Here is a 26,005-nt window from a genome sequence, read left to right on the forward strand (position 1 = left end):
AGAGGATGCCATAGCATACACTATGGATTTCGTTCTAACCCATTCTGACCGGGCACCCATTTTGGTGTCGGCATCATGTTATGCTTTAGCTATTTAAAAATAGCAGATCTACAAGCTCATATCGCGCCACCGAGTGGCGCGATACGAGCTTGTAGGTCTGCTATTTTTGAAAAATCGAAGAGCGACTGACATTTTTAGAATCTGATCTCAGGTCAGAATGGGTTCGTCAGACCAGCGTGTGTCCAGTGGAAACCTCGTATGAATCTGATCTCAGGTCAGAATGGGTAGGACTTCAACTGCTAAAGTGGACATAGTGTGGGCTACTTCCTACTTTGTTGTTTGCACTGAAACCATGGGCGGTCAGAAGAGAGCAAATCCCACAGTTGTGTGTTTAGTATCAGCATTGCATCCTTTTGAAGTGTGTTTGAACACTGAATCTCAACCCACTCAGTCATTGTCAACCAGATAAGACCAATTAGAGCGCACACACACACACACACACACACACACACACACACACACACACACACACACACACACACACACACACACACACACACACACACACACACACACACACACACACACACACACACACACACACACACACACACACACTTTGAGAAACAAACAAGTTTAAATCCTTGCAAACCTCACCCCACCCTCTGGCATTATTCTGTGCTTGGTGTGCTTTGCACTTTGCATTGATTTTGCATTAATTTCAAACTAAGCCAAAATGGAAATTGAGGACAGAAGATGGAGACGGAACAGAGAAAGACACAATGGAAACAAGGGGAAACAATGAGCGATGCAAAGCATTCAGTATAGTAGTGTCTTCTGTTAAGCATTCAGTAGTAGTGTCTTCTGTTAAGCATTCAGTAGTAGTGTCTTCTTGTGTTAACTTCAATCAAGGGTCCCTCTTTTGTGAACCTCAAATGCACTACTTTGAAATATTTTTGAATGGACCTATGAATAGAAGTTATTCCACAATAGGCCGTGTTTTCTCATTGTCCAACTATACTTTGTCAAACTAAATACTTCAAAAGACGCCGAAAGCAATGAATTAACTGTCAAACCTCTGCTATTTTTTTATTTGTAGCAAATATCAAAAGATATTTTTCTAAAAAGCATTTTCTAAGTATAGACTACTCAAAGTTGCTTTACAGGTGCAACAAAAGGAAATAGTTAAAGGACTAAAATAATGAACTCTCTCAGAAGGATTAGGAGCATCTTTGATGTGGTTAGGAGTGACTTTCAGGGAGCGGCAGCAACAGAAAAGACTCCACCATCACCCATATCACATTAATACCAGTTAGACTAGTTGTCTGATTAACCACTCAAGTCCAGATCTACTGTTTGTTATACTTTGCCGTGCAACTGTGCCACACGAAAATAGCAGATCTACAAGCTCACAACGTGTTGCTTGTAGGTGTCAGAGCTTGTAGACAACCTACCCTGCCTTCGGTTAAGTTCCGCATCACCTACAAATCTCTCCATAGCCCTCCCAGGGGTATTCAACTAGGCCGGGGACTACAATTGTAAAACAACATGGAAGTCAGGGGGCCACAAGACTGTGACAACAAAAATTAAAACAATTTCCACGGTTGACTGTTTACCGTCTAGCTTACATTTCCAAGTAGCTTGTGGCCAGATGCACTACTTTCAGAATGACGTAGCTTTCAAGTATAGTTCAGCTATTTCTAGGCCTACTTTATGAGTTTTGAGAGGATTTTGTCCATCATCAAAGACGGAATTCTCCATCTGTATCCATGTTTTAGTTTTGAGTGGATTTTGTCCATCACACCAACCAAAGAAAGACTTCTCATTCTCTTTATCTACTCTTAACTCTCAACTAATGGCTCAAACACATCCTAAAAGCTTGTGCCCTTATCAGCCAATATGAAAATGGAAAACACTTTCACAATGTCAGCCTGTCTCCATTACTCTTCACACACAAAGACGTTTCATTACCTGGGATCCATCAAGGAAGCTTTGAGAAGGAAAGGAAATGGTCACGTGACAGGGCTGCGCCATGACACTTTCATGGACACTTTCATGGGAACCAAACTACACCCGGAAGTTCGGCAGAATGCACTGGAGTCAATGATAGCTCAGTGGCCAGCTCATGAACAAACACTATTTCTAAATGACTGAGACCTTTTGTAAAGTAATCGCTTCTGGAAAACAACAGAAGATATAACACATTATTGTCTGCTGTGTTGCTTTTCGATGTGTACACTGTAATGTTTATAGAGGTATGGTATCTAATGAGCACAAAAAGTACCTATATGAACGCGTACCAAGTATCGCGAGACTTCCCACCGTTTCCTGTCTGGCAGCCAAATCTTGCGATACCTCGGAGCCAGGGGAGGATTATCCAACGGGCCTGTTGGGCCCAGGCCCAGGGGCCTCTGAGCTAGGGGGGCCCCCGAGCTTCAGTCTCCGCGTGGCCACGTTGCTGTCACACGGAGGCTCAAGCTTAGGGGCCCCCAAAAAGTGCAAAGTTAATAACAGTTATTACCTTTGAACTTTTTGCCAGTAATGGGCTTATCATGGCAATAAAATAAGCCTAAATGTCCTAAACCAGTGGTTTTCAACTGATTGTGAATGAGGGACCGCCACCCTGACTTAGAATCAACCTGGGGACCACTGTTGTGTTGGGATGGGCTAAGATTAGTGCTTTTGTATCACTTGCTATGCATCCCATGTGTATACAACATTCCACTGAGATTATGGGGTGAATGAATGTGGCCAGACCCATCTTCTCTTTCTGTCATAGTGACATTGTCCTGCATCAGATCATGTCCAAATCAGGTTCTCCAATCTCCAGCTTTTGAAGATTTTTTGAGTGGTGCAACCACTCCCTTACGGAGCTATGTGTGTGGCTGGCTGGGTCTGAGCACTATGTGTGTGGCTTGCTGGCTGGCTGGGTCTGAGCACTATGTTTGTGGCTGGCTGGATGGCTGGGTCTGAGCACTATGTGTGTGGCTTGCTGGCTGGGTCTGAGCATACATAGATAGATAGATAGATATTATAGCAGTGACTGACTGAGACATCGAGCATGCGTGCGCAACTGGTTGTGGCCCCCATCAAGTGACCTTTTGACCAATGCGGCCCTCGCCCCAAGTTGAGTTCGACACCCCTGGTATACAACATCCCACTGTCTCAACTCTCAACCAATGGTCCATTGACTAATCATTTCCTAATTATAATGACTCATCCAGACATTACGGTGAACTTCCCCCTCTTGAGATTTTAACTCCCTTTTTCTGTTGAATTTCTTCTGACAAGCTCCCACTTGTCAGTAAATGACAAGTAGAAAGAAAATGTCACATGAAATACCTCCATGGACGACCTGTTGAAAACCCCTGTCATAAACCATCATAATATGATACTGCAAGTGTTTAAACCCTCAGTGTATCCATAAGGCTTCCAGAGTCTCCAAAACCAAGGGGGAGGGGAGCCCTTTGCATGTTGGTGGCCCAGGGGCCCTTTATCTCTAGATCCTGAACTGATTATATGACAAAGGTCTCAATTTGTTCAGACATAATATTTGTTATGAGCCGGTGTGAGTTTGGCTCCATGAAAGTGTCATGGCGCAGTCCAGTCACGTGACCATTGCCTTTCCTTCTCAAAGCTTCCTTGGGATCCATGCACAGAGCACACACTGGAACATAGATATTAAAAAAATAGATGCCAAATTCTCAAATAATATACAGACCCACCCAAGTCTTCTGACTTATGGGTCTCCCCTCTGTCCCTCGTAAATACCAGTATAGGCGAAACCTTCTGGCATATAGAGCTTTCAGTGTGGCCGAGTCCCTACCCTCTGGCAACCTCTCCCCATGGAGATTGGCCAGGCACCAACACTGGACTTTTAAGTCTGCAACTGAAGAGACATTTGTTCACATAAGGCTTTTGGCAGCTACTGTAGTTTGCTATTTAAATGACTCTCCCTGTTTCAGTACGGAGTCGTCTTGGACGCGGGATCATCCCACACAACTATGTATGTTTATAAATGGCCGGCCGACAAGCAGAACGGCACTGGCATCGTAACAGAGCACAGCGAGTGCCACGTTAAGGGTGAGTAAAGAAAACAATGTAAAACATACAGATCTAATAGACCAGGGGTTTCAACTGACTTGAAACACCCTGACTTAGAATCAACCTGGGGTGGGGACCTCTGTTGTGTTGGATGGGGCTATGGGCTAAGATGAGTGCTTTTGTAACACTTGCTATGCATCCCAAGTCTGTACAATGTACATCCCACTGTTTCTCAACCAATGGTCTACTAATAATTTCCTTGAGATTCTAACTCAATCTTTCAGTTGAATTTCTTGACCTACAACTTGTCAGTAAATGACTGCATCTATGGTCATCATAGGTCACCAGGTCATTTAGTTCACCGCTTCATAAAAAATTATAAAAGATCAACAAATCCTACATTACTAAATGTGTTGCAATACTTGAACGGACCACCAGTGGTCCACGTACCACCTGTTGAAACCCCTGCAATGGACCACAGAATATTAAATGGAATTTGACAGAATCCGTTCTGATTGGGGAAACATGATAGTCTTTCCTCCCTTGCACGATAGCATTGTCATTTCCTAGTCTAGTCATTAGTTCCTGTAATGTTTAAGTAACTATTTCAGCAACATGCCAGCTGGCTTGCCAGCATTAAGTCTTGTGCAATGTTCTGTTCCCGGGCATATGGTCCATTTCCTCATTGTGCCTAACCTTTGAGTGCCCCACTCAACTGTTCCTCTTCTTGCTCACGTTAGCTTTAGTTTGACTCTGTTTCCATAGAAACACACAACAGTTGACACTCTGTGTGCCACTCATCAAATCAGAAAAGGAAGAAAGTGTTTTTGGGAAGGTCACTCAGGTCAAGGGGCTTGTTAAGCGGAACTACTTTCTCTCCCTCTCTCCCCCCTCTCTCTCTCTATCTCTCTCTCTCTTTCTCTCTTCGTCAAGGTGGAGGGATATCAAGCTACGCAGGCAACCGCGGAGGCGCAGCCTGCAGTCTTGAGCTCTGTCTTGAACAAGCGAGGAAGGATATCCCACGATCTAGACACCACTTAACCCCCGTCTATCTGGGAGCCACCGCCGGCATGAGACTGTTGAAGTGAGCGGAAAAGGTCCTGTGTTAATGTTCAAAACACAGACATTAAGTTGTCCTACAGTAGGACTGTATTTCTTCAGTTAAACTGTACGTGTCTTGAATCAGTTGAAAGTATAGAAAGAAGAAGTACCAATACCACCGTGTTATAAGTGAAAGTCCTGCAGTCACAATCTTACTGAAATCAAAGTACAAACATATCAGCAGCAAAATAAACTTAAAGTAGCAAAAGTAAAACTATAAATAAAGTTCCCCTCGGGGCACATAGATCTCCACGAGGGCAGGTCAGGTTGTGGCCTCCTGGTGGCGCTATAATAGGCCTGGCAATTGGATGATTTGAGGCATTTTGTTCCAAAAATGTGTTTTGCAAAAATCCACCTGTTGGTAGCCAATGTGCCAATGTGAAAAGGGTGGGATATATTCCTCAGCCTAGTAGGAAAGTCCATGAAAGATTTCAGGTAAATTGCACGCTGCGTTCATAAGGCTTTTTGTTCAAAACGGGCCAATCCTGCAAACTTTGAAAGCCAATGTTAGCCAATTAGGATGGAATATGAAATATCGGTCAGAACCGTCTTGAACACATGACTAGAGATACTGTGTAACGATTTGCTGGATTTTTTGACAGAATCTGGAGTAGTAATATCCAAAAATGTGGTTGCACTATAACAGGCCATTCTGGAAAATGTGGGGCTGAGGTTCATAGTTGGCATCTAGGGAGTGTGTGTGCAAAATGTGGCATCGACCGGGTTAACGGTGCCAGGAGATGAGCTGGTAACAGACGGATGGACGGATGGACTATTGGCTATTTAACTTAACTTTTGATTAATCCTACAGTATAATCTGACTGTCACTATCATCTGGTTACAGCATAACCAATGCCACAGAATCACAGAACTGTCACCATCATGTCATTACAGCATAACCAATGCCACAGAACTGTCACCATCATGTCATTACAGCATAACCAATGCCACAGAATCAAAGAACTGTCACCATCATGTCATTACAGCATAACCAATGCCACAGAACTGTCACCATCATGTCATTACAGCATAACCAATGCCACAGAATCACAGAACTGTCACCATCATGTCATTACAGCATAACCAATGCCACAGAACTGTCACCATCATGTCATTACAGCATAACCAATGCCACAGAACTGTCACCATCATGTCATTACAGCATAACCAATGCCACAGAATCACAGAACTGTCACCATCATGTCATTACAGCATAACCAATGCCACAGAACTGTCACCATCATGTCATTACAGCATAACCAATGCCACAGAACTGTCACCATCATGTCATTACAGCATAACCAATGCCACAGAACTGTCACCATCATGTCATTACAGCATAACCAATGCCACAGAACTGTCACCATCATGTCATTACAGCATAACCAATGCCACAGAATCACAGAACTGTCACCATCATGTCATTACAGCATAAGCAATCCCACAGAGTCACAGAGGATACTGGAGGAGGTGAGCGTCAAGCTGCTCTCTTATCCGTTCAGATTCCGGGGGGCAACCATCCTGAGTGGCAAGGAGGAGGGGGCTTACGGCTGGGTTACTGTCAACTACCTGCTGGAGAACTTTGTCAAGGTGGGTTTTTAACTTTTTATACTGTCTTTGGAGGGTTCCAATCACTGGGAAAACATATTCAAATCCCCCCAAATTGAAGTTTTCCAACAGTTTCACGTAGCCAGGGGTTTAACTGGTGGTCCATGGAAGTATCGCATGTGGTCCATGCATTTAGTAATGTAGGATTTGTTGATTTATTTTTTCTTTCTTTCCATGTAGTCATGTTGGAGGTCAAGAATTTCAACAGAAAAATGTAGTTAGAATCTCAAGAGGGGGAAGAGCACTGGAATATTGTCTTATTATTAGGAAATTAATAGTAGTCATATGGAGCATTGTTTGAGGTTTTGTGTACACAGTACATCCCACTAACAGTGGGATGTGTACATGCATGATTCAGTAGATCAGCCCTTCCCAACATGTGGGCTGGACCTTGAGGATATTGCAAGAGTGGACCCCCAAATAATTGGCAAAACACCTTGATCAAGCAAAACATGTCATGGTATTTCTTTCTTTAAAACCTTGAAATACATGAAAAAACAAAAAGTGGTCCCGATCCAGAAAATGGTGGGAACCGCTTGATCTGGATACGTGTATATCTAGATATAGGTCATGATCAGTGGTGGAAAAACAACTGCCATATAGAAATACTCAAAGTCTAGAATAAAAAATTGACTTGAGTAAAAGTACAAAAGCATTGGCTTCAAAATGTACTACCAAAAATACTTGTTATGTAGAAAGCAGAATGTCCCGTTTCACAACTCGAAAATAGCCGCAATGTACATATAGTGCTGATGTGGTTAATGTATGTTTTTAAATAATAATCAAAATCTTCAAACTAGTTCAACCAAAGTTTCCAAATAATTGTAGTGGCGTAAAAGTACAATATTTGGATCCAAGATGTAGTGGAGTAGAAGTAAAAGTATTGGAAATTTGAAGTTCTCAAATAAACAACAAATACCTCAACATTTTAATTAACTTACAGTACTTAAGTATACTGTACATTCTTACTAGTTAATTTACACCACTGGCCCATGATAGTTTCTTTTCTCTTGGCAATACAGTATGGCTTTGTGGGCCACTGGCTGAGCCCTGGCAGAGACACAGTTGGAGCTCTAGATTTCGGCGGCGCCTCCACCCAGATCACCTTTGAGACCTCGGCGGAGGTGGAAGACCAGGACAACGCGATGGAGCTGAGGCTTTACGGACAGAAGCACCGCCTGTACACCCAGAGCTTCCTGTGCTACGGCCGAGACCAGGTCCTGCGGAAGCTGATGGCTCATTTAGTGAAGGTACTGTAGGTACAGCCACTGGTTAATTTCCCTCAGCCTGCTGTGCTGATACACAAGGGATATTATCCACATTGGTTTTATGGGTTAAGTGGGAACATTTGCCAGAAAATAGCAGATCTACAAGCTCTCGAGAACCGTCAAAGCAATAACCTTCACATTTGGCTCCAGAACTGGGCATGTGATCGGTAACGATCACACGATCACAAATGCATAAGAATGATGGGCGTCGCCCGTGAATGACACGCACGTGGGTGCTGTATATGGACCTCTGCTGACGTCATAGTGCATCGCACGTCATGCTGACAATGGGTAAACTGCACTAGTTCATTTACTCTTCACAAACTCTGGTGTAACATCAAACTCTTTTGAGACCGATTAAAGTCAAACTTGCATTGCACTGGCCAGGTGTATTGCAAACATGCTTCATAGAGAATATCCTATTTCACCCGCTTCGAATGTTATCAACTGAAAATGTTACTTTAATAAAGTAATTCCTTTGCCTAAGGATGGTGTGCTGGCCCTACCTCCTTCCACGATCAACCGATAATCACCACAATATGCTCCTTACCATGCAATGGAGCAATGTGGACATTTCCTATACATCATCATCATCATTTTTCGAAACTGCGCTATATGGGTTAAGGTTAGGGTTAGAGTTTGGGTTAGTAGTCGCGACGTCGAACAATGACAGCTACTGAGATCTTGGTAGGTCAGTAGACAGCTACTGAGACCATTCAATAGTCTGATTAAACCTGATAATGAATGGGACATTATCATGTCATCTGGTTACAGCATAACCTTCGATAGCATTCAAAGCCGGTGCCTATTTCACTGTCTATTCATCACGATCATACTTTTCTTGACATTTGTTGTCCTCAGACTCAAGGGCCAGGGCCCGTGCTGTCCAACCCCTGCTACCCAGCTAATTTCAACATCTCCGTCGACCTTGGAAAAGAGGTGTTCGACTCCCCGTGTACCGCAGAGTACAGGCCCATGACCTTTGACCCAAAGCTGACCGCGACAGTGCAGGGCACTGGACACTATGAGCACTGCCTGGGCAACATGTCGCACATCTTCACCTTCGACAGCTGCTCGTACTCCAAGTGTTCCTTCGACGGAGTCTTCCAACCCAATGTGACGGGAAGCTTCATGGTGAGGACTTTTAGTGGATGTTTTGACTAAATAGGCATGTTTATTTTTAATGCTGGTATTATTTTGTGTGCAGTTTGATTCACTAAAGTACATTTTACCTCGTTCATTTAGCTTGGTTTGTGGTGTCACAAGGTCATTTTGTGCACTCTGCTCCTTCTATTTTGATGTAAGATTAAGCTCATATCGCGCCACCGAGTGGCGCAATACGAGCTTGTAGGTCTGCTATTTTTTGAAAAATCGAAGAACGACTGACATTTTTAGAATCTGATCTCAGGTCAGAATGGGTTAATCAGACCAGTGTGTGTCCAGTTGAAACCTCGTATGAATCTGATCTCAGGTCAGAATGGGTTTAACTACTTTTCTCTCTATTGGCCTATTTTATTATGGCTGCCAGTCAAATACAGAAAAAAAATCCTTGCTTGATTACCGCAATGCACTTTTTTCTGGACTGCCAAAGAAAACAACTGACAGATTACAACTTGTGAAAAATCATAGAAGGTAGGTTTGTTTCCCTGCCCACATCCGCTTTTTTTCTACAAGCAGGTGTTCGGGTGAATTTGACCTGTGTTTAGTGATAGAGTGATAGAGAAAAATCCCATACACAACATATTTGTTTTGTTTTTTCACTGGACCATTCTCACATGTCCCAGGCAGCGGCGTCAACTCCGCGGGTGCTCAGGCGCAGAAGCACCCACGGGCAAAATAGGGGGGGGGGGGGGGGCTGCACCAACCGCCGTTATAGGAACCTGACGCCTCTGGTCCCAGGAATAGGTGGAGAAGAAGTTCCCAGCTCCATTTTCTAGGAATATTTCTTAAATAATACATACGTATTTTGCCGATTTTGCCCCCCGATAATTTTTTGTTGTTGTGAAAGGTCATGACTAACGAAAAATATATATTATGTACCTCAAGTTGCCATGTATTGCTGTACTTCAATATATTGAGGAATATATTTGATGGAATATTTTACATTCTGTAAAATATACCCGTGTTTAGTTATGGTGTGACAAAAAGGATGTTTGGTGTTCCAGGCAGGGTTATAAAATGTACTTGACCTGACTTTGATGACCATCTAAACCTCATGGTCACTGGTTTGGCTGACCACTCACTATGTCCCGTTTACTGTCAACAGGCATTCTCTGCCTTCTTCTACACACACTCCTTTCTTCAGCAGACGACAGGCATCACTGTGACATCCCCGTCCCTTATGGAGCAAGCGACACGTTCTGTGTGTACCATGAGCTTCTCTGAGGTAAGTAAGCCTTGCCGAGCCAAGAGGCCCATAGGGCAGGAGCCCAGGGACGAGAGGGAGGGGCTGACCATGAGGCCCATAGGGCAGGAGCCCAGGGACCTGCACAGTGTTAGAGAGGGAGGGGCTGACCATGAGGCCCATAGGGCAGGAGCCCAGGGACCCAGGGACCCCTTCTCTGAGGTACTCTATATCAGGGGTTCCCAACCCGTTTCATTTCAAGGACCCCCAGTTTGACATGCATTAGGCTACGGACCTAATGGCATTTCCATCTCTGGGACCCCCAATGTATATTGTAAAATCAATGTTAATTTAACTGAGAGTGTCCAGGTCCGTTTGGTTCCACACACTCTCGGAGTTACAGAACCGTAATGGTCCATTTTGTTCCAAACTATCATTTAGCTGGGGAGTCGGGACCCCCTGGAACTGCCTCAGGGACCCCTGGGGGTCCCCGGACCCCACTTTGGAAACCACTGCTCTATTTAACCCATTCTGACCGGGCACCCATTTTGGTGTCAGCATCATGTTATGCTTTAGCTATTGAAAAAATAGCAGATCTACAAGCTCATATCGCGCCACCGAGTGGCGCGATACGAGCTTGTAGGTCTGCTATTTTTGAAAAATCGAAGAGCGACTGACATTTTTAGAATCTGATCTCAGGTCAGAATGGGTTCATCAGACCAGTGTGTGTCCGGCGGAAACCTCGTATGAATCTGATCTCAGGTCAGAATGGGATAATAGTAGAGGAGCCCAACCTCCCAGTTTGACATGCGTGATTAGGTCAGTGGTTCCCAAACCTTTTAGCTCAAAAAAACCCCAAAATGATTAACTATCTACTACCGGATCACAACAATGTGTCGCTTTGCGCCGCGTTGTGAGCTTGTAGACTGGCTATTTTCACTACTTCTTAAACGTTTTTAATTTATGGACTTTCCTTTTTTTTTTTTTAAGGAAATTACTGAAAAAAAAATCATCGAATTTTGTTTTTAATTCATGAAATGTTTTGCTTTTTTGGGAATGTTTTTTGAAAATGTTTAGAAATAATAAAATCACACCTGTGTGAACTGTGAAGTGAGGGGCGCTGTTATCATACATCATCTCATTCCGGCCAAGTAGAATTTGAGTCCTTACAGTACCTTCGTCTTCAATGTTTGTGTTTACGCAAAGTTTGTGTTTACACGCACCCTCAAAGCTGGACATATAATAGGAGGGGTTAGCGCCCCTCAAAAAAAGGAATGTAGGAAACAAAAAATAAAGGGACCCATAAAAATGTGTCTGCGACCCAAAATGGGTTCCCAACCTTGTGTTTGGGAATCTTAACTCTTGTATTTATTATATCCACACAGATGCTCGCAAAAGCCCCAGAGCAGGAGCAGCGTTTGAAGGATTACTGCGCCATCTCAGTCTTCATGCAGGTGCTCATGGTGCGTGGATACGGCTTCGATGAGCTGTCCTTCCATCAGGTCTCTTTTCAGAAAAAGGTGAGAGTTGGGTTTTTATTGTAGGTAAAAAAAATCTAACTTTATATAAATATATATTTCAAAAGATTATTTTAAATTCAATTAAAATAAACTAGTTGGGCGGGTCCCGGGCAAACGTCTAATCTCTCTTTTTGGGTCTCTGATTTAGAGCAGGGGTTTTCAACAGGTGGTCCGTGGACCACTGGTGGTCTGTGGAAGTATTGCATGTGGTACCAGACCATTCATTTAGTAATGTAGGATTTGTTGATTTTCTTTCCACTAGTTGAGAAACATTGAACTGAATGACCTGGTGACCTATGATGAAGGTGACCGTCCATGTATTCATTTACTGACAAGTTGGAGATCAAGAAATTCAACAGAAAAAGGGAGTTAGAATCTCAAGAGGGGGTAGTAGTCAATGGACCATTAGTAGAGAAACAGTGAGATACACATGGTGCATTTATATAGCGCCTTTATCCAAGGCGCTTTACAGAGATTGTGCATTACATTCACCCATTCACACACACATTCATACACCGATGGCAGCGGAAACCATGCAAGGCACCAACTAGCACATCAGGAGCAATTAGGGGTTCAGTGTCTTGCTCAAGGACACTTCGACAGTAACTCTGGGGGAGCCCGGGTTCGAACTGGCAACCTTACGATTACCATCCAGGCACTCTATCCCTGAGCCACCGCCGCCCACATGGTATGCATAGCAAGTGTTACAAAAGCATAACTGTAAATAAGTGTTTTGGTGCAGGCTGGAGGCACCTCTATCGACTGGGCTCTGGGATACATGCTTACTTTAACTGAAATAGTGTTTTAATTGGTGCAGGTGTAGCAGAGTGGCTCAGAGCCTCTGACTGATGGCCTCAATAGTCTAATGTCTCCACCGGTCCATAGGGATATCCCTTTGGTCTAGTGGTTAAGATGTTGGACGTTCATGTGGGAGACCCGAGTTTGAATCCCGGGCGTTACATTGGTTCCGTGACCCGGATGGGGTTTCCCCGTGGGAGGAGGTCAAAAGGGGGGTGAGCGTAGTGGTTTAAGATCACGTAGGAGATACATCTGGGATACATGCTTACTCTAACTAGTGTTTCTTTTGGTGCAGGCCGGAGACACCTCTATCGGGTGGGCTCTGGGATACATGCTTACTCTGAGCAGCCTGCTGCCAGGAGAGAGCATCGGACTGATGAAGGCTCTGCCTCCCGGACCCTGGGCCAGCGTCATCTTCATCTTCACCCTCCTCCTCCTCGCGGTCCTGTGTTACCTCCTAATGATGATGACCTGTCAAAAGAAAAAGGGCGACGGAGGCGTTATCTAAAAGAGTCAATCTGAAAATTTTATATTTGTCCCATGTTGGCTCTTACATTTTTATCCCACAATTTTGTAGTCAAACTTTTCACCCGGTGCCTAAGCTGTAATCCTCTGCCAACCTGGGGAGAGCCCTGAACTGAGCTCATGCTACCTTCAGTGCATGAGGAGTGAGCAGACCGCTTCTTTTCACAGGCAGGGGGGAGTTCCCCCAGTTGGACGTAACGCATGGAAGGAACCCGTTATTCCAACCAGTTCCTTTTCCCTCCATCAGGCGCCCTGGCTGACCAGGGGGTGGCAGTATTTGTCCCATGTTAATTTTTGATTTTGGAAGAGAACACACTGGTTTCTTTAATAGTCTGAGCTGCTCCAGTGTTTTCCTGCTCCTGTGACATGCCGGGCTTGCCTTGTTTGGCTGAGGTGCGGCACTAGACTTGCTTTCTTCTAAAGTTACTTTTTGTTTTTGATATTGCAGTATTCTGTTATAGACTTTAATTCATTCCTTCATTCAAAAAACAAACAAACAAATGTTTGTGTACATATGAAGCAGAGTGGCTCCGAGCCTCAGCCTGATATGGCCTCAAAAGTCTGATATCTACCCTGGTCTAGTGGTTAAGATATTGGACTTCTGATCCGGATCGTCTTTCCCTGTGAGAGGTCAAAAGGGGGGTGAGTGTAGCAGAGTGGCTCAGTCTAATATCTCCCCCAGTTCATATAGGGATGTCCCTTTGGTCTAGTGGTTAAGATATTGGACTGACGGGAGACCCGAGTTGGAATCCCGGGCGTTACACATGCATCTGCTTTTGTGTGAGTTTACTTAAAGGTATATTCAGTGATTTCACTCAAAAAACCTTAGGTTTCGTTTTTGGCTGTGGGACCCAGCCTTTCGTCCAATCAGGATAGAGAGTCAAAAACGAAACCTAAGGTTTTTTGACCCCCAGGGGTTAACTGGGGACAGGGAGGAACTCCTTATATGGCCAGCACACTCTATAGTAGGGAGGATTATCACAACAAAACAAAAAAATAAGTGATATTTGAATTAAGTGAAATCACTGAATATACCTTTAAGCAATGTTAGCTTAGCTAACACATGCACTTATTTGGATGTTTATTTACAACATGTTCACTTTCTATGCGGAGAGGGAAATGTCTTTGATTCCTGCTGGATTACCATATTATGAATGCATCAACCCACGCACAATTTCTGTTGCAAATGACTACCCACACAAGTCTGTCAAACAACACCATGGCAAAGTAGTACAAATTTTAAATCACATATTTTATTTTGCCCTTTTGTGTCCTTGGCGTGGTTACAGTAAATAAGCGTGTACAGTACAGGGCCAAATTAGCCATTGGGCCGGTGGGGTCAGGGCCCATGGGCCCGTGGCTCTCAGGGGCCCTTTGGGGAAGCGGGACCGTGTGGTGCTGGGTTTGACCCCTGCCCCCAGGCCGGAGGTCCCTGCTTAAATTTAGGTTAAAAAGATAATAAAATAACAGAAAAAGACTGACAATTTGACTTACTCCTACTCCACTACATCTCAGAGGCAAATATTGTACTTTTTACTCGACTACAATCATTTTTGTATTATTTTACAATTACTTTGTGGATTAGTACAAAACATTCATTAACCACTTTAGCCCTATTTAAATTTTAAACATTGGCTACTTGAAAACAGATAGGCTTACTTTTCTGTCATTTGATGTATTGTATTGTTGTGTTGTGTCTTGTATTTGACAAAGAAATCTAAATAAATTATGTAAAAAACATAATGAATGGGCAGAGAGCAAAGGTGTACTGCAGTCGATGAGTGCACATGACAGGTGGACACGGCTGCTTGTTCCACTAGACTAGCGTATGTATTTTGGCACGTTTCTGTCTAATTGTCTGTGTGATACGATTTCAACATGAAGTTGATGATAAAAGTGACCTTTTTGCACACAGACACAGACCATTGAGACCAATAAACATTTGCTTTCATTTAAATTAATTTAAACACGTAGATAACAAAAATTGAAAACAAACAATATGGGTACTGTAACTGGAACAATTTGATAACTGATCTAATATAAACTAAGGTTACAATTCAACTAGTATCATTGATTGATTGATTGATTGATTGAATACTTTATTACTAGGTTGCAAAACTGTAGGCTACAGTGGTACGATTATATAAATGGTAATAAAACGAATTGTTTTCCATATTAGTTGAATATGAATTGGTCTAAACATCATATATACTTGTAGTAATAATATATATATATATATATATATATATATATATATATATATATATATATATATATATATATATATATATATTAAAAAAAATGTGTACAGTAAACAGAGGTGGTGGGGGGGGGGGGGGGGTATTTACATGCACGACAAGTTGGCTCCTCCAGTCCAGTCCGGTCCGGTCCAGTCGAGTGTGCGGAACCTTTGTTTGTTCAGCCTCTGTTTTTGCGAACTACACACTCCCTGCCCACACCGGAAGTGTGCGTTCATTGCCAGCGAAAATAAATAAATAAACGACCGTGATTGTTGTGTTCGTTTGTGTATTTGTATGTTCTTTTGTTGTCATAATAAACCTTGGACACATTGATGATATTATTATTATTATTGAAGCGAAAACATGTTTGCTGGACTGCCTGAACTGGGAATATCCAATGGCGAGGACCTGAAAGAAACTCTCACCAACTGCACAGAGCCTCTGAAAGCCATTGATCAGTTCCAGGTAGGTCGTTTTATGTTCCATGCATGGTAACTTATTTATTGGCAACGAATGTTAGACGTAGCGACGGTTTAAACGTCCCAACATCACAATGTGAAAATAATAAAACCAACAATCTGAAGGTTTGCCAGAAGATAGCCCTCCAAGCAGAACCCAATGGTACTGAAGTTTCTGACATTTTTGACGACACAGACGCGACATCCACATTTCAGAAAAGCTTTATGGAGGGTTCCGAGAGGGGCTAGCCAGAAGATAGCCTTGGATCAAGACTATCATAGATGTAGCCGCAATGTGCAACACTAGATTTTTTTTTTTAAATTTAAATAATGGCATGAATCTAGATCGATCTTGCATCAAATCCGACCTGCTTGTATTAAACCAAACGATGTTAAACTCACCAACATTGCAGCTGTAGGGCAAGCTTGAATTAACCTGTCAATCGGCAAAGTGTTTGTTTCATAAAAATCCATCGTAGACATGTTATGAACTATATGAGCTACTTTCTGCCAAGAAATTCCGTGTAATTTTGGACTCGGTGGAAGGAAGTCACTATAACGTCCCTGCGTGCCACCTCGAATTTGCACAATGCAGAATGCACACATAATGCAGCTGCAGCAGGAGGTTGCGTTAATGAAAACGAGTGCTTCCAAACTCCAACACTTGACAGAAAGCGGCTAACAGAACATTATGCAATATGCATCATTCATGACATGACAAAACACAACGAGTATGCGCCTAACCTAACATAATTAGTCTGCCACGAAACAGTGTTTACAACGAGGTAGACGTGTGGGTAATAAATAATAATAATAATAGTAAATTATAAAAAGAGAGAGAGGGGCCTCTCTCTCTCTGTACAGACCACTACTGCCTACAATATTGAATAGCAATATTGAATAAAGGTGGTTGCACACTGGATGCGTTTTTTGGAAAACCGACGGAAAAAAACTCATCCAGTGTGCAGTGGGGACCATCCACTAATCCTCAACCCTCTGTCTGTCTGTCTGCAGACTGAAAATGGCATCCTGTTGCCGACTCTCCAGTCTGCCCTGCCCTTCCTGGACCTGCATGGCACTCCTCGCCTGGAGTTCCATCAGTCTGTCTTTGACGAGCTACGAGACAAGCTGATGGAGAGAGTGGCCACCATCGCAGACGGCAAAGATGAGGACAGGTATGTATGTCACATTGTACATTGGAATAGTCTTGTGTTTCTCTTAACCCATTCTGACCTGAGATCAGATTCATACGAGGTTTCCGACTGGACACACACTGGTCTGACGAACCCATTCTGACCTGAGATCAGATTCTAGAAATGTCAGTCGCTCTTCGATTTTTCAAAAATAGCAGACCTACAAGCTCGTATCGCGCCACTCGGTGGCGCGATATGAGCTTGTAGATCTGCTATTTTTCAATAGCTAAAGCACGACATGATGCCGACACCAAAATGGGTGCCCGGTCAGAATGGGTTAAGAAATCATCGCTGTAAGTGGTGCGTTTATATAGCGCTTTCATCCAAAAGCGCTTTACATTCACCCATTCACACACGCCATTCACACGCCGATGGCAGAGGAAACCATGCAAGGCACCAAACTGCATATATTGTCAATTAGGGGTTCAGAGTCTTGCTCAAGGACACTTTGACACTAACTCTGGGGGGAGCCCAGCGTCGAACTGGGAACCTCACGGTTTCCATGCTCTACCGGCCACTCTTCTCCTAAGCCATTCTGACCTGAGATCAGATTCTAAAAATGTCTATTACATCCTGACAGTTTCATTATTAACCCATTCTGACCTGAGATCAGATTCTAAAAGTGTCTTCGATTTTTCAAAAATAGCAGACCTACAAGCTCGTATCGCGCCACTCGGTGGCGCGATATGAGCTTGTAGATCTGCTATTTTTCAATAGCTAAAGCGTAACATGATGCCAACACCAAAATGGGTGCCCGGTCAGAATGGGCTAAGCCACAGCAGCCCCACAATGCTGTCAGGTAGAAACCAAAGGGTTGCTTTTCAGGAAACAGAATTAAAATGTTCAGAAATGGTGAAAATAGCTGATCTACAAATACCATGCTTGGTGTGAGATCGGCTTGTAGAGAGGCTATTTTCACTACTTTAGCTTGAAACCCTTGAACAACGGAGTAGGGCATTAACTGACTTAACCCATTCTGACCGGGCACCCATTTTGGTGTTAGCATCATGTTATGCTTTAGCTATTTAAAAATAGCAGATCTACAAGCTCATATCGCGCCACCGAGTGGCGCGATACGAGCTTGTAGGTCTGCTATTTTTGAAAAATCGAAGAGCGACTGACATTTTTAGAATCTGATCTCAGGTCAGAATGGGTTAATCAGACCAGTGTGTGTCCGGCGGAAACCTCGTATGAATCTGATCTCAGGTCAGAATGGGTTAAAAAAATGTGGACTTGTAGACGAGGTTTCTGCCCAACAGCGACGAAGTCTGTGTTGCTGGTATCGCTATTACATTATTAATGTTGTATTGCTCTGTGAAATAAAAACACATTAGTATGGTAGTGATGGGAGATTAATCAGCAAACACATTGGTATCGGCTGATTTTAGTTTAGTTGTTTTTAGATTAATCGGCATCGGTTCGATTAATCACTCTGTTTTTACAGATAAACAAGCCCAAAGTAACAGCTTGAACAGATCTACAAGCTCACAATATTAAATAAAGGTATTAAAGTTAAATCTGACTTGCCTAAAGCCTGCAGTGCAGACACCCTGCTCATGTATTTTTCAGAATGGACAAAATGATTATAATTTTTTCAATATAGAATGAGATCATATCGACATCGGTAATATCGGTTATCGTCCAGAACAGCAATTAATTATATCGGATATCGATATCGGCCAAAATGTCTCATTGGCACATCCCTAGTTTTTAACCCATTCTAACCTGAGATCAGATTCATACGAGGTTTCCGCCGGACACACACTGGTCCTGATGAACCCATTCTGACCTGAGATCAGATTCTAAAAATGTCAGTCGCTCTTCGATTTTTAAAAAATAGCAGACCTACAAGCTCGTATCGCGCCACTCGGTGGCGCGATATGAGCTTGTAGATCTGCTATTTTTAAATAGCTAAAGCGTAACATGATGCCGACACCAAAATGGGTGCCCGTTCAGAATGGGTTAATTTCACCATACATTTATATTCCAAGAAACACATGAATGAACACCCGTCGTCTCACAATGTTACGTAAATACGACGTTCATTGGACTGTTTTTTTTACATCTGTCAACAGATATGGAAAGCTGGAGGAGCTTCTGGAGAAGAGCTTTCCATTGGTCAAAATGCCTTCTATCCAGCCGGTGGTCATGCAGGTGCTGAAGCATTTACCCAAGGCAAGTGTCCCACCGCTGCTGTAGCTTCATTCATGTCCTGGGTGTCCACATAATACCATCACATTGCATGTGAAAGCTCTGGAAAATGTGCATTCTGTTGATTCATATTCTGTCCTTATTCAATTTGTGTTCAAATATAATGTATTTGCCAGAGAATCACGGTGTTTACATTTTCCAAAAACCTGCACTATCCACATGTTTCACACACATTTAATTTCTTTGCCAAATAATTACTTTATCGATTTTTAAATCATTGAATCGTATCGCCTTAATGAACCAATATCGTCCTTGTATCATAATCGTCAACCATGTATTGTGATGCATATCGTATCGCTGTTAAAATGTATCGTTATACCCCTAATTATTTGTTATTGACACAAATGACTGCTAGCTAAAAGCTTTGCCCTTTGGTTTAACAGGTTCCAGAGAAGAAGCTAAAGATGGTGATGGCCGACAAGGAGCTGTACAAGGTGTGTGCGGTGGAGGTCAAACGTCAGATCTGGCAGGACAACCAGGCTCTGTTTGGAGACGAAGTCTCGCCGCTACTCAAGCAGTACATCGTGGAGAAGGAATCGGCATTGTTCAGCAGTGATGTCTCCATTCTGCACAACTTCTTCAGCCCTTCTCCAAAAACGAGGCGCCAAGGAGAGGTGATCCTGTCTGTACCATTGTATATAATGAGCATTAGTGAGGACCAATTATATGAAGATAGTAGGTTGAAATATAGGTTGAAAATGGGTATTGCCCCAGTGACCCAAATCCCTATAAGATAATCTTGGGCCAGGCGGGTGACTATTTTAAAACAAACCATCACAGTACCTTGAGGGCCCAGTTCCTTCTGGGTACTGTGATGGTTTTAGGCATCTGTCTCTGTACCCACAAAAACGTCCCCTGCTCATCTCCTGTGTCTCTCATTAAAAGAATCCTGAGTGATGTACCCAGTACCACGACTCTTTTTATGAACTGTGTAGGAGCCCTGTGTCCTCCTCTGCTGCTGTTAACCGCTCCTGCTGCCCGTGTAGGTGGTCCTGAAGCTGACCCAGATGATCGGGAAGAACGTGAAGCTCTACGACATGGTGCTGCAGTTCCTGCGGACGCTCTTCCTGCGCACGCGCAACGTCCACTACTGCACGCTACGAGCAGAGCTGCTCATGTCCCTGCACGAGTTGGACATCAGCGAGATCTGCACCGTGGATCCCTGCCACAAGGTATGTGTTTTAAAGAGATCTGCACAGTGGATCCCTGCCACAAGGTACCACCGCGTTTGACCGGAGAGACAACGAACAGTTCTGCTAGTTGTGCTCAGTAGCATCACTGCTCCAGGGGTTTCTAAAACATAGTTTATTATTCTTTATCTCTTGAGGTGTAGGGGATTCAGTACTTGAGTTGAGTCAACCAATGTAGCTATTGGAACGTAACTAAGGAACTACATTACTTTACTTTTATTTAAAAAAAAATTTATTACCTTTTTGGTTGGTAACCTTTTGTCTAATAAGAATATAACAATAATGGCAGTGAACAGAACACTGAACAGTAAACAGTCAAGAGCACGTTAGTCAAGTAAATTAAACTCTTCAAGGAGTGATCATGGCATGCATGTCATATTGACATACATGACAAGTTAAACTTTATCTTTCGCGTGTATGTTTGTTGACAGTTCACCTGGTGCTTGGACGCTTGCATTCGTGAGAAGTTTGTGGACGCCAAGCGAGCCAGAGAGCTGCAGGGCTTTCTGGATGGAGTGAAAAAGGGACAAGAGCAGGTCCTCGGGTAAGGGAGGAGATGCACAGTACATTAGGAATTCATGATTCTCCAGTCCACACACTGATATAAGTAATCTCCTGTCTTGCTTTGTCAGGGACCTGTCCATGATCCTGTGTGACCCGTTCGCTTGTAACACGCTGGTGCTGAGTACGGTCAGGAACTTACAGGAGCTGCTCGGTCAAGATGCTCTGCCCAGGGTAACAATGCACTCTCTTGTACATTTGGCTAATATTCAGCGAGAGAGAGAGAGAAAATAAGAAAATCTATATTTTGTGGTGCCCCTGCCTGGAATCAATGTACAGCGACAGGTTGGCGCCACAGAACATGACACAGCTGGAAAAACAATGCTGGAGGTTTAATCAATGAATTTGTATGTATTGATGCTGAACAGGACAGCCCAGACTTGATGCTGCTCCTCAGAATGCTGTCGTTGGGTCAAGGCGCTTGGGACATGATCGACAGTCAGGTCTTCAGGGAGCCTCGTTTGGTACGCATTTCTCGTTTCTGTTTCTGGGAGCTTTTTAAAAGGACAATTTGCGGAGCACACATCGCCAGTACTGCTCTGCTTCATTATTATTCAGTTGTACGATTTAATAATCTGAATCATTAGGTCCTTTTTATGAATGCATTGGATTATTTGGGTTCCTCCGTCTCTTTCTTATTTATAGGATTTAGAGGTCGTGACCCGTTTCCTGCCGGCGATGATGTCTGTGGTCGTGGACGACTACACCTTCGGCATGGAGCAGAAACTGCCCAGTGAGGAGAAGAGCTCTCTGACGTATCCTACCTCTCTACCCGATGCCTTCACCAGGTAATTCACCTGCAGTTTTAATAGTAATATCAACTAAAGTAATTGTATAATGTTCTTCATTCATTTCCAACTTGATAAGTACTGCGCTTTAGGAATAGCTTTGATGGATGCGTGTTCCTCCTCCAACCCTGCAGGTTTCTACAGGAGAACAGGGTTGCCTGTGAGATGGGCCTCTACTACATCCTCCACATCGCCAAGCTGAGGAACAAGAACGCCTTGCAGAGGTTGCTCCCTGCGTTAGGTGAGCTACGTTGTGCTAAGATGTGATATAAACACAGAATTTGAAAAAGCAATGCCTCTTTAATCCAAAACTAGGGAAGCACCGTTATTGAAAGGTTGGCCCATAATCCCAACATACTACTGTAAACGGCTTGAATTTAGTATTTGTATATACTAGCCCTTACCCAAATACTTGCATTTCGCATTTTTTATTCACTAATAAATTCATTATTCATTTATAATTTGTTAAATTGGAAAAAGACCTCCATAGACCTCCAAAGACCTCCATATTATTATGGTCAATGCCTGTGTGAAAAGTGGGAGTGATTGGTGCAGGCGGTGAGGAGATACGGCAGTGTTTCTGACAGACATTGAGTTAATTATAGTATGATAATATGTAAAGCACCTCCGACCAATTATCCCTAGTGAAAGTACCAACAGGAGACCCCGTTCTGTGTGTCGTTGTCCTACAGTGGAGACCCATAACGACATGGCCTTTGGGGACATCTTCCTGCATCTGTTGACGGGACACCTCACCATGCTCGCTGACGATTTTGGGTCCGATGAGTTCTGCTCCGTCGTCTTTGACGGCTTCCTCCTCACTTCTTTCTCCAGGTCCGTTGCTGCTTGTCCTGAGAAAATACATGTCGTTATTATTATTTCTTTTGCATGCATTTACTGCTGGGCAACATATCAAAATAATATTTATATACAGTATGATATGTGAGACATCATCTAGGGCTTTAGATAGTGTAATCGCCAATGTAGAACCGATCTACAAGCTTGTAGATCTGTTGTTACTGACGGATGGGAACTGTGAGGTTCCCAGTTCGATCCCGGGCTCCCCCTGAGTGTCCTTGAGCAAGATTATGAACCCCTAATTGCTACTGATGTGCAGGTTGGTGCCGTGCATGGTTTCCTCCGCCATCGGTGTGTGAATATGTGTGTGAATGGGTGAATGTAATTCACAATCTATGTAAAGCTCTTTGCATAAAAAGTGCTATATAAATGCACCATTTGCCATTTATTTACCAATTGAGAAGACAATAATTATACTGTCACAGCACAATATCTATAGCGAGGTATTTGATTTAAAAAAATCACACCCGTCAGTTGACCCGTGTGAAGTGAGGGGCGCTCTTATCATCGTACATCATGACGTAAAACTATGCCTATTTGCTCGTAAAATTCTCCATTCATTGTCAATGGGAATTTAATGTTTGTGTAGGACAAAAGAGACATGAAGCTGATTTGCGCAGATACTATGACGTATAATTCTCCATTCATTGTCAATGGGAATTTAATGTTTGTGTAGGACGGAAATCTACACTAATAGCTGAAAAAGTATCATATTTGATTTTGTCCATGCATCACATTTGTTTGACACTGTTGTGTTTGTTTTGTTGTCCACAGTAAAGAGAATGTCCACAGACATACTCTACGTATGTTACTGCATCTTCACCAAAAGGTGCTGCCATCAACCGTGGAGAGCTTGATGAAAACCCTGGAGCCTCCCAAACAGGTTGGTCACGTCTTCACAGGCTGGGGTTGGGGAATAATTAAAAGTACTTGATTCATTAAATAATTTAACTATTTAACTTGCTTGACAGTCAAAGACATTTAACCCATTCTGACCTGAGATCAGATTCATACGAGGTTTTCCACTGGACACACACTGGTCTGATTAACCCATTCTGACCTGAGATCAGATTCTAAAAATGTCAGTCGTTCTTCGATTTTTCAAAAATAGCAGCCCTACAAGCTCGTATCGCGCCACTCGGTGGCGCGATATGAGCTTGTAGATCTGCTATTTTTCAATAGCTAAAGCATAACATGATGCCGACACCAAAATGGGTGCCCGGTCAGAATGGGTTAAAAAAAGTAACTATTTCACTTGCTTGACAGTCAAAGACATTTAAAACAGTCGGCACAAAATGCCTCAATTAGAGCCCAACCGATGCCAGACAGTTAGTACCGGTAAATAAAAATAATTCCACATTTTTTTTCTTTAGATAATGTGTAATCCTTCTTCTTAGCCATTGCTCACGCTTATCCACTGGCCATTGCCAGTCTCAGGCCATATTGTTCTTGTTAACCACCAAGGTAATGACAATCTTTGATATAACTACCCCGACCTCTAGTGATACAATCATTTAGTGCCATCTTGTGGCGAGAGTTTTGTTTTGCACTTTGCAGTGCTTTCACTTATGCAATCTGTGTCCACTCAGGTTTCTATTTTATTTAATTGGACCATCATTTCACCGTCAAGAGCCCCGAGACCCGTGACAACCTGTACGGGTCCTGACCCGGACCGGCTGCATAGTGTGAAATAAAATGTGGCATACATTGTACTGTAGTAACCGTACTGACTTTCTTCCACTGTGCTTTGGCTCCGACCACAGTGCAGCGAGCCGCTGAAGGAGCTGTACAGCCAGCTGACGGAGAAGCTGGAGGCCCAGAAGAAGAGCCCTCCTCAGCCCGACGAAGCTCCGTCGTCCCTGGACCTGGGCCTCCACCCCGTCACGGTCCCCACAACCACCTCCACCCCCAGCACCACCTCCTCCACCGCTCCCCCGACACCTCTGTGAGACCACCTGCTTCGAAAGGTTATCAGCCTATAGATAATCACCAGTATGTTCTAATCAAGAAGACCATTCAATGCAGCCGGTATGGACATTTCCACAAACTGCCTACCGCAAAGTGAAATGACTGCCACCGAAGCGAAAACATCGGTGAAACTGACTTAAGACTGAGTTAAGACTGATATGAGGTTATGGGAATTACATGGCCGGTTAAGACTGATATGAGGTTATGGGAATTACATGGCCGGTTAAGACTGATATGAGGTTATGGGAATTACATGGCCGGTTAAGAGCCGGGTTAGATTTAGCCATTACGGTTAGTAATAGTCGGACAACGCGACGTCGGAATAATGGCTGACAACAACGTCAGTATGTGGATATGTCCATACTTAAACTGGCTCCATTGAATGGTGTTGATAGCGGCTGATGAGACGGACATTAAATACGGAGATAACATCCGAAACTGCTCGTGAGACAGGCACAGCGGAGCGCTTCCATTATCATCAGCGGCAATGGACGAAAGAGAAAATGATCTTATAGAAGATGACTCGGATTGTATAGCCTCGAGATGAGATGAGATTGGCTTATGGAAGAAGAAAAAAAAAAAGACTGGAAATTCTCTCTTGTAAGATTTGTTTTTTGTCAAGGGTTAGTCTTTTTGTTGTTTGTTATGGAAAGGGTCTAATCATGTGACAAAACCTTCTTTTTTTTCTCTCAATGGGGGAAATGTTACTTTTACATATAAAAAAAGAAAAGAAACGCTGTTGTTGCATTGTTTGTCCAAATATATTTTCATATGTAGTCGGGCTGCCTGATACTGTGTGTTAAGTGGAAGTGTAGTGCAAGAAGCCTGTAAATAAATAATTATATAAAAGATAAAAAAATGGGTGTTGTTGTTGTTCAGAATGACCAAACGGTAAACTAAGCAGGTGCTCAACGGAGATAGCAAAACGTCTTTTTATCAAGACTGTTTTTGTCCCAGGGACCCACAGAAGATGCTTCTAAAATAGACCTAGAAGCTCGTAGAGGGGCACGAAGTATGACCTTGCACATAATGTAGTTATTTAGTCACAAACTACCGGGCATCCTTTTTTTTGGGGGGGGGGGGGGGGGGGGCAGGTCGTAGGTCTATCTTTTCTTCTTCTTTTGAATCCTTCAAAAACTGCAGAAATAGCCAAGCTAACAACGCAATACTATTTTTGATACTTTTGCATGGCACAATAAACAAAAAATTAAATGTGGAGATGCCAGCCACGTTTCTGTTTAGGGTCATAATATGATCACCAACTGAACTACTATCATGTACATTTCCTGGCGGACTCAATGTTGAAAATAAGTGGTATTCCCCTTTAACT

The 26,005-nt window shown here is 43.2% G+C and overlaps 2 protein-coding genes across 4 annotated transcripts in view; both read left to right on the top strand.

Annotated features, from left to right (window-relative positions):
• Positions 1 to 15,339, top strand: part of LOC310872396 (ectonucleoside triphosphate diphosphohydrolase 2-like) — a 249,295-nt gene extending 233,956 nt beyond the window's left edge. For 2 of the 3 annotated variants that reach the window (XM_083784248.1, XM_083784247.1), the window contains 8 exons: positions 3,966 to 4,083; positions 4,978 to 5,128; positions 6,576 to 6,735; positions 7,776 to 8,003; positions 8,883 to 9,155; positions 10,288 to 10,407; positions 11,751 to 11,885; positions 12,979 to 15,339. In XM_083784248.1, coding sequence (XP_083640374.1) covers positions 3,966 to 4,083; positions 4,978 to 5,128; positions 6,576 to 6,735; positions 7,776 to 8,003; positions 8,883 to 9,155; positions 10,288 to 10,407; positions 11,751 to 11,885; positions 12,979 to 13,191 — 1,398 coding nt within the window. In that variant the 3' untranslated portion in view covers positions 13,192 to 15,339. The remainder of the gene's footprint in view (positions 1 to 3,965; positions 4,084 to 4,977; positions 5,129 to 6,575; positions 6,736 to 7,775; positions 8,004 to 8,882; positions 9,156 to 10,287; positions 10,408 to 11,750; positions 11,886 to 12,978) is intronic. The other variant, XR_014570382.1, reaches the window with a different exon arrangement.
• A 340-nt stretch (positions 15,340 to 15,679) lies between these two features.
• On the top strand, positions 15,680 to 25,498 carry nelfb (negative elongation factor complex member B). The gene is made up of 14 exons (XM_083783233.1): positions 15,680 to 15,913; positions 16,921 to 17,081; positions 19,175 to 19,274; positions 19,694 to 19,924; positions 20,297 to 20,482; positions 20,932 to 21,044; positions 21,133 to 21,235; positions 21,430 to 21,525; positions 21,707 to 21,849; positions 21,984 to 22,090; positions 22,542 to 22,683; positions 23,482 to 23,590; positions 24,471 to 24,838; positions 24,915 to 25,498. Exons 1-13 carry the CDS (start codon positions 15,812 to 15,814, stop codon positions 24,654 to 24,656), a joined length of 1,779 nt encoding a protein of 592 aa, XP_083639359.1. The 5' UTR covers positions 15,680 to 15,811; the 3' UTR covers positions 24,657 to 24,838; positions 24,915 to 25,498.
• Positions 25,499 to 26,005: the final 507 nt, after the last annotated feature.

The sequence above is a fragment of the Protomyctophum parallelum genome (assembly GCF_964188405.1).
Source record: "Protomyctophum parallelum genome assembly, chromosome: 15".
Lineage (NCBI taxonomy): Eukaryota > Metazoa > Chordata > Actinopteri > Myctophiformes > Myctophidae > Protomyctophum > Protomyctophum parallelum.

Excerpts from the sequence above, each read along its gene's own strand:
- nelfb (XM_083783233.1), top strand. The coding sequence starts at position 15,812 with ATGTTTGCTGGACTGCCTGAACTGGGAATATCCAATGGCGAGGACCTG. Across the intron at positions 21,526-21,706 it reads TCTTCAGGGAGCCTCGTTTG|GATTTAGAGGTCGTGACCCG; the intron begins GTACGCATTTCT and ends TCTTATTTATAG. Across the intron at positions 23,591-24,470 it reads CCCTGGAGCCTCCCAAACAG|TGCAGCGAGCCGCTGAAGGA; the intron begins GTTGGTCACGTC and ends CTCCGACCACAG.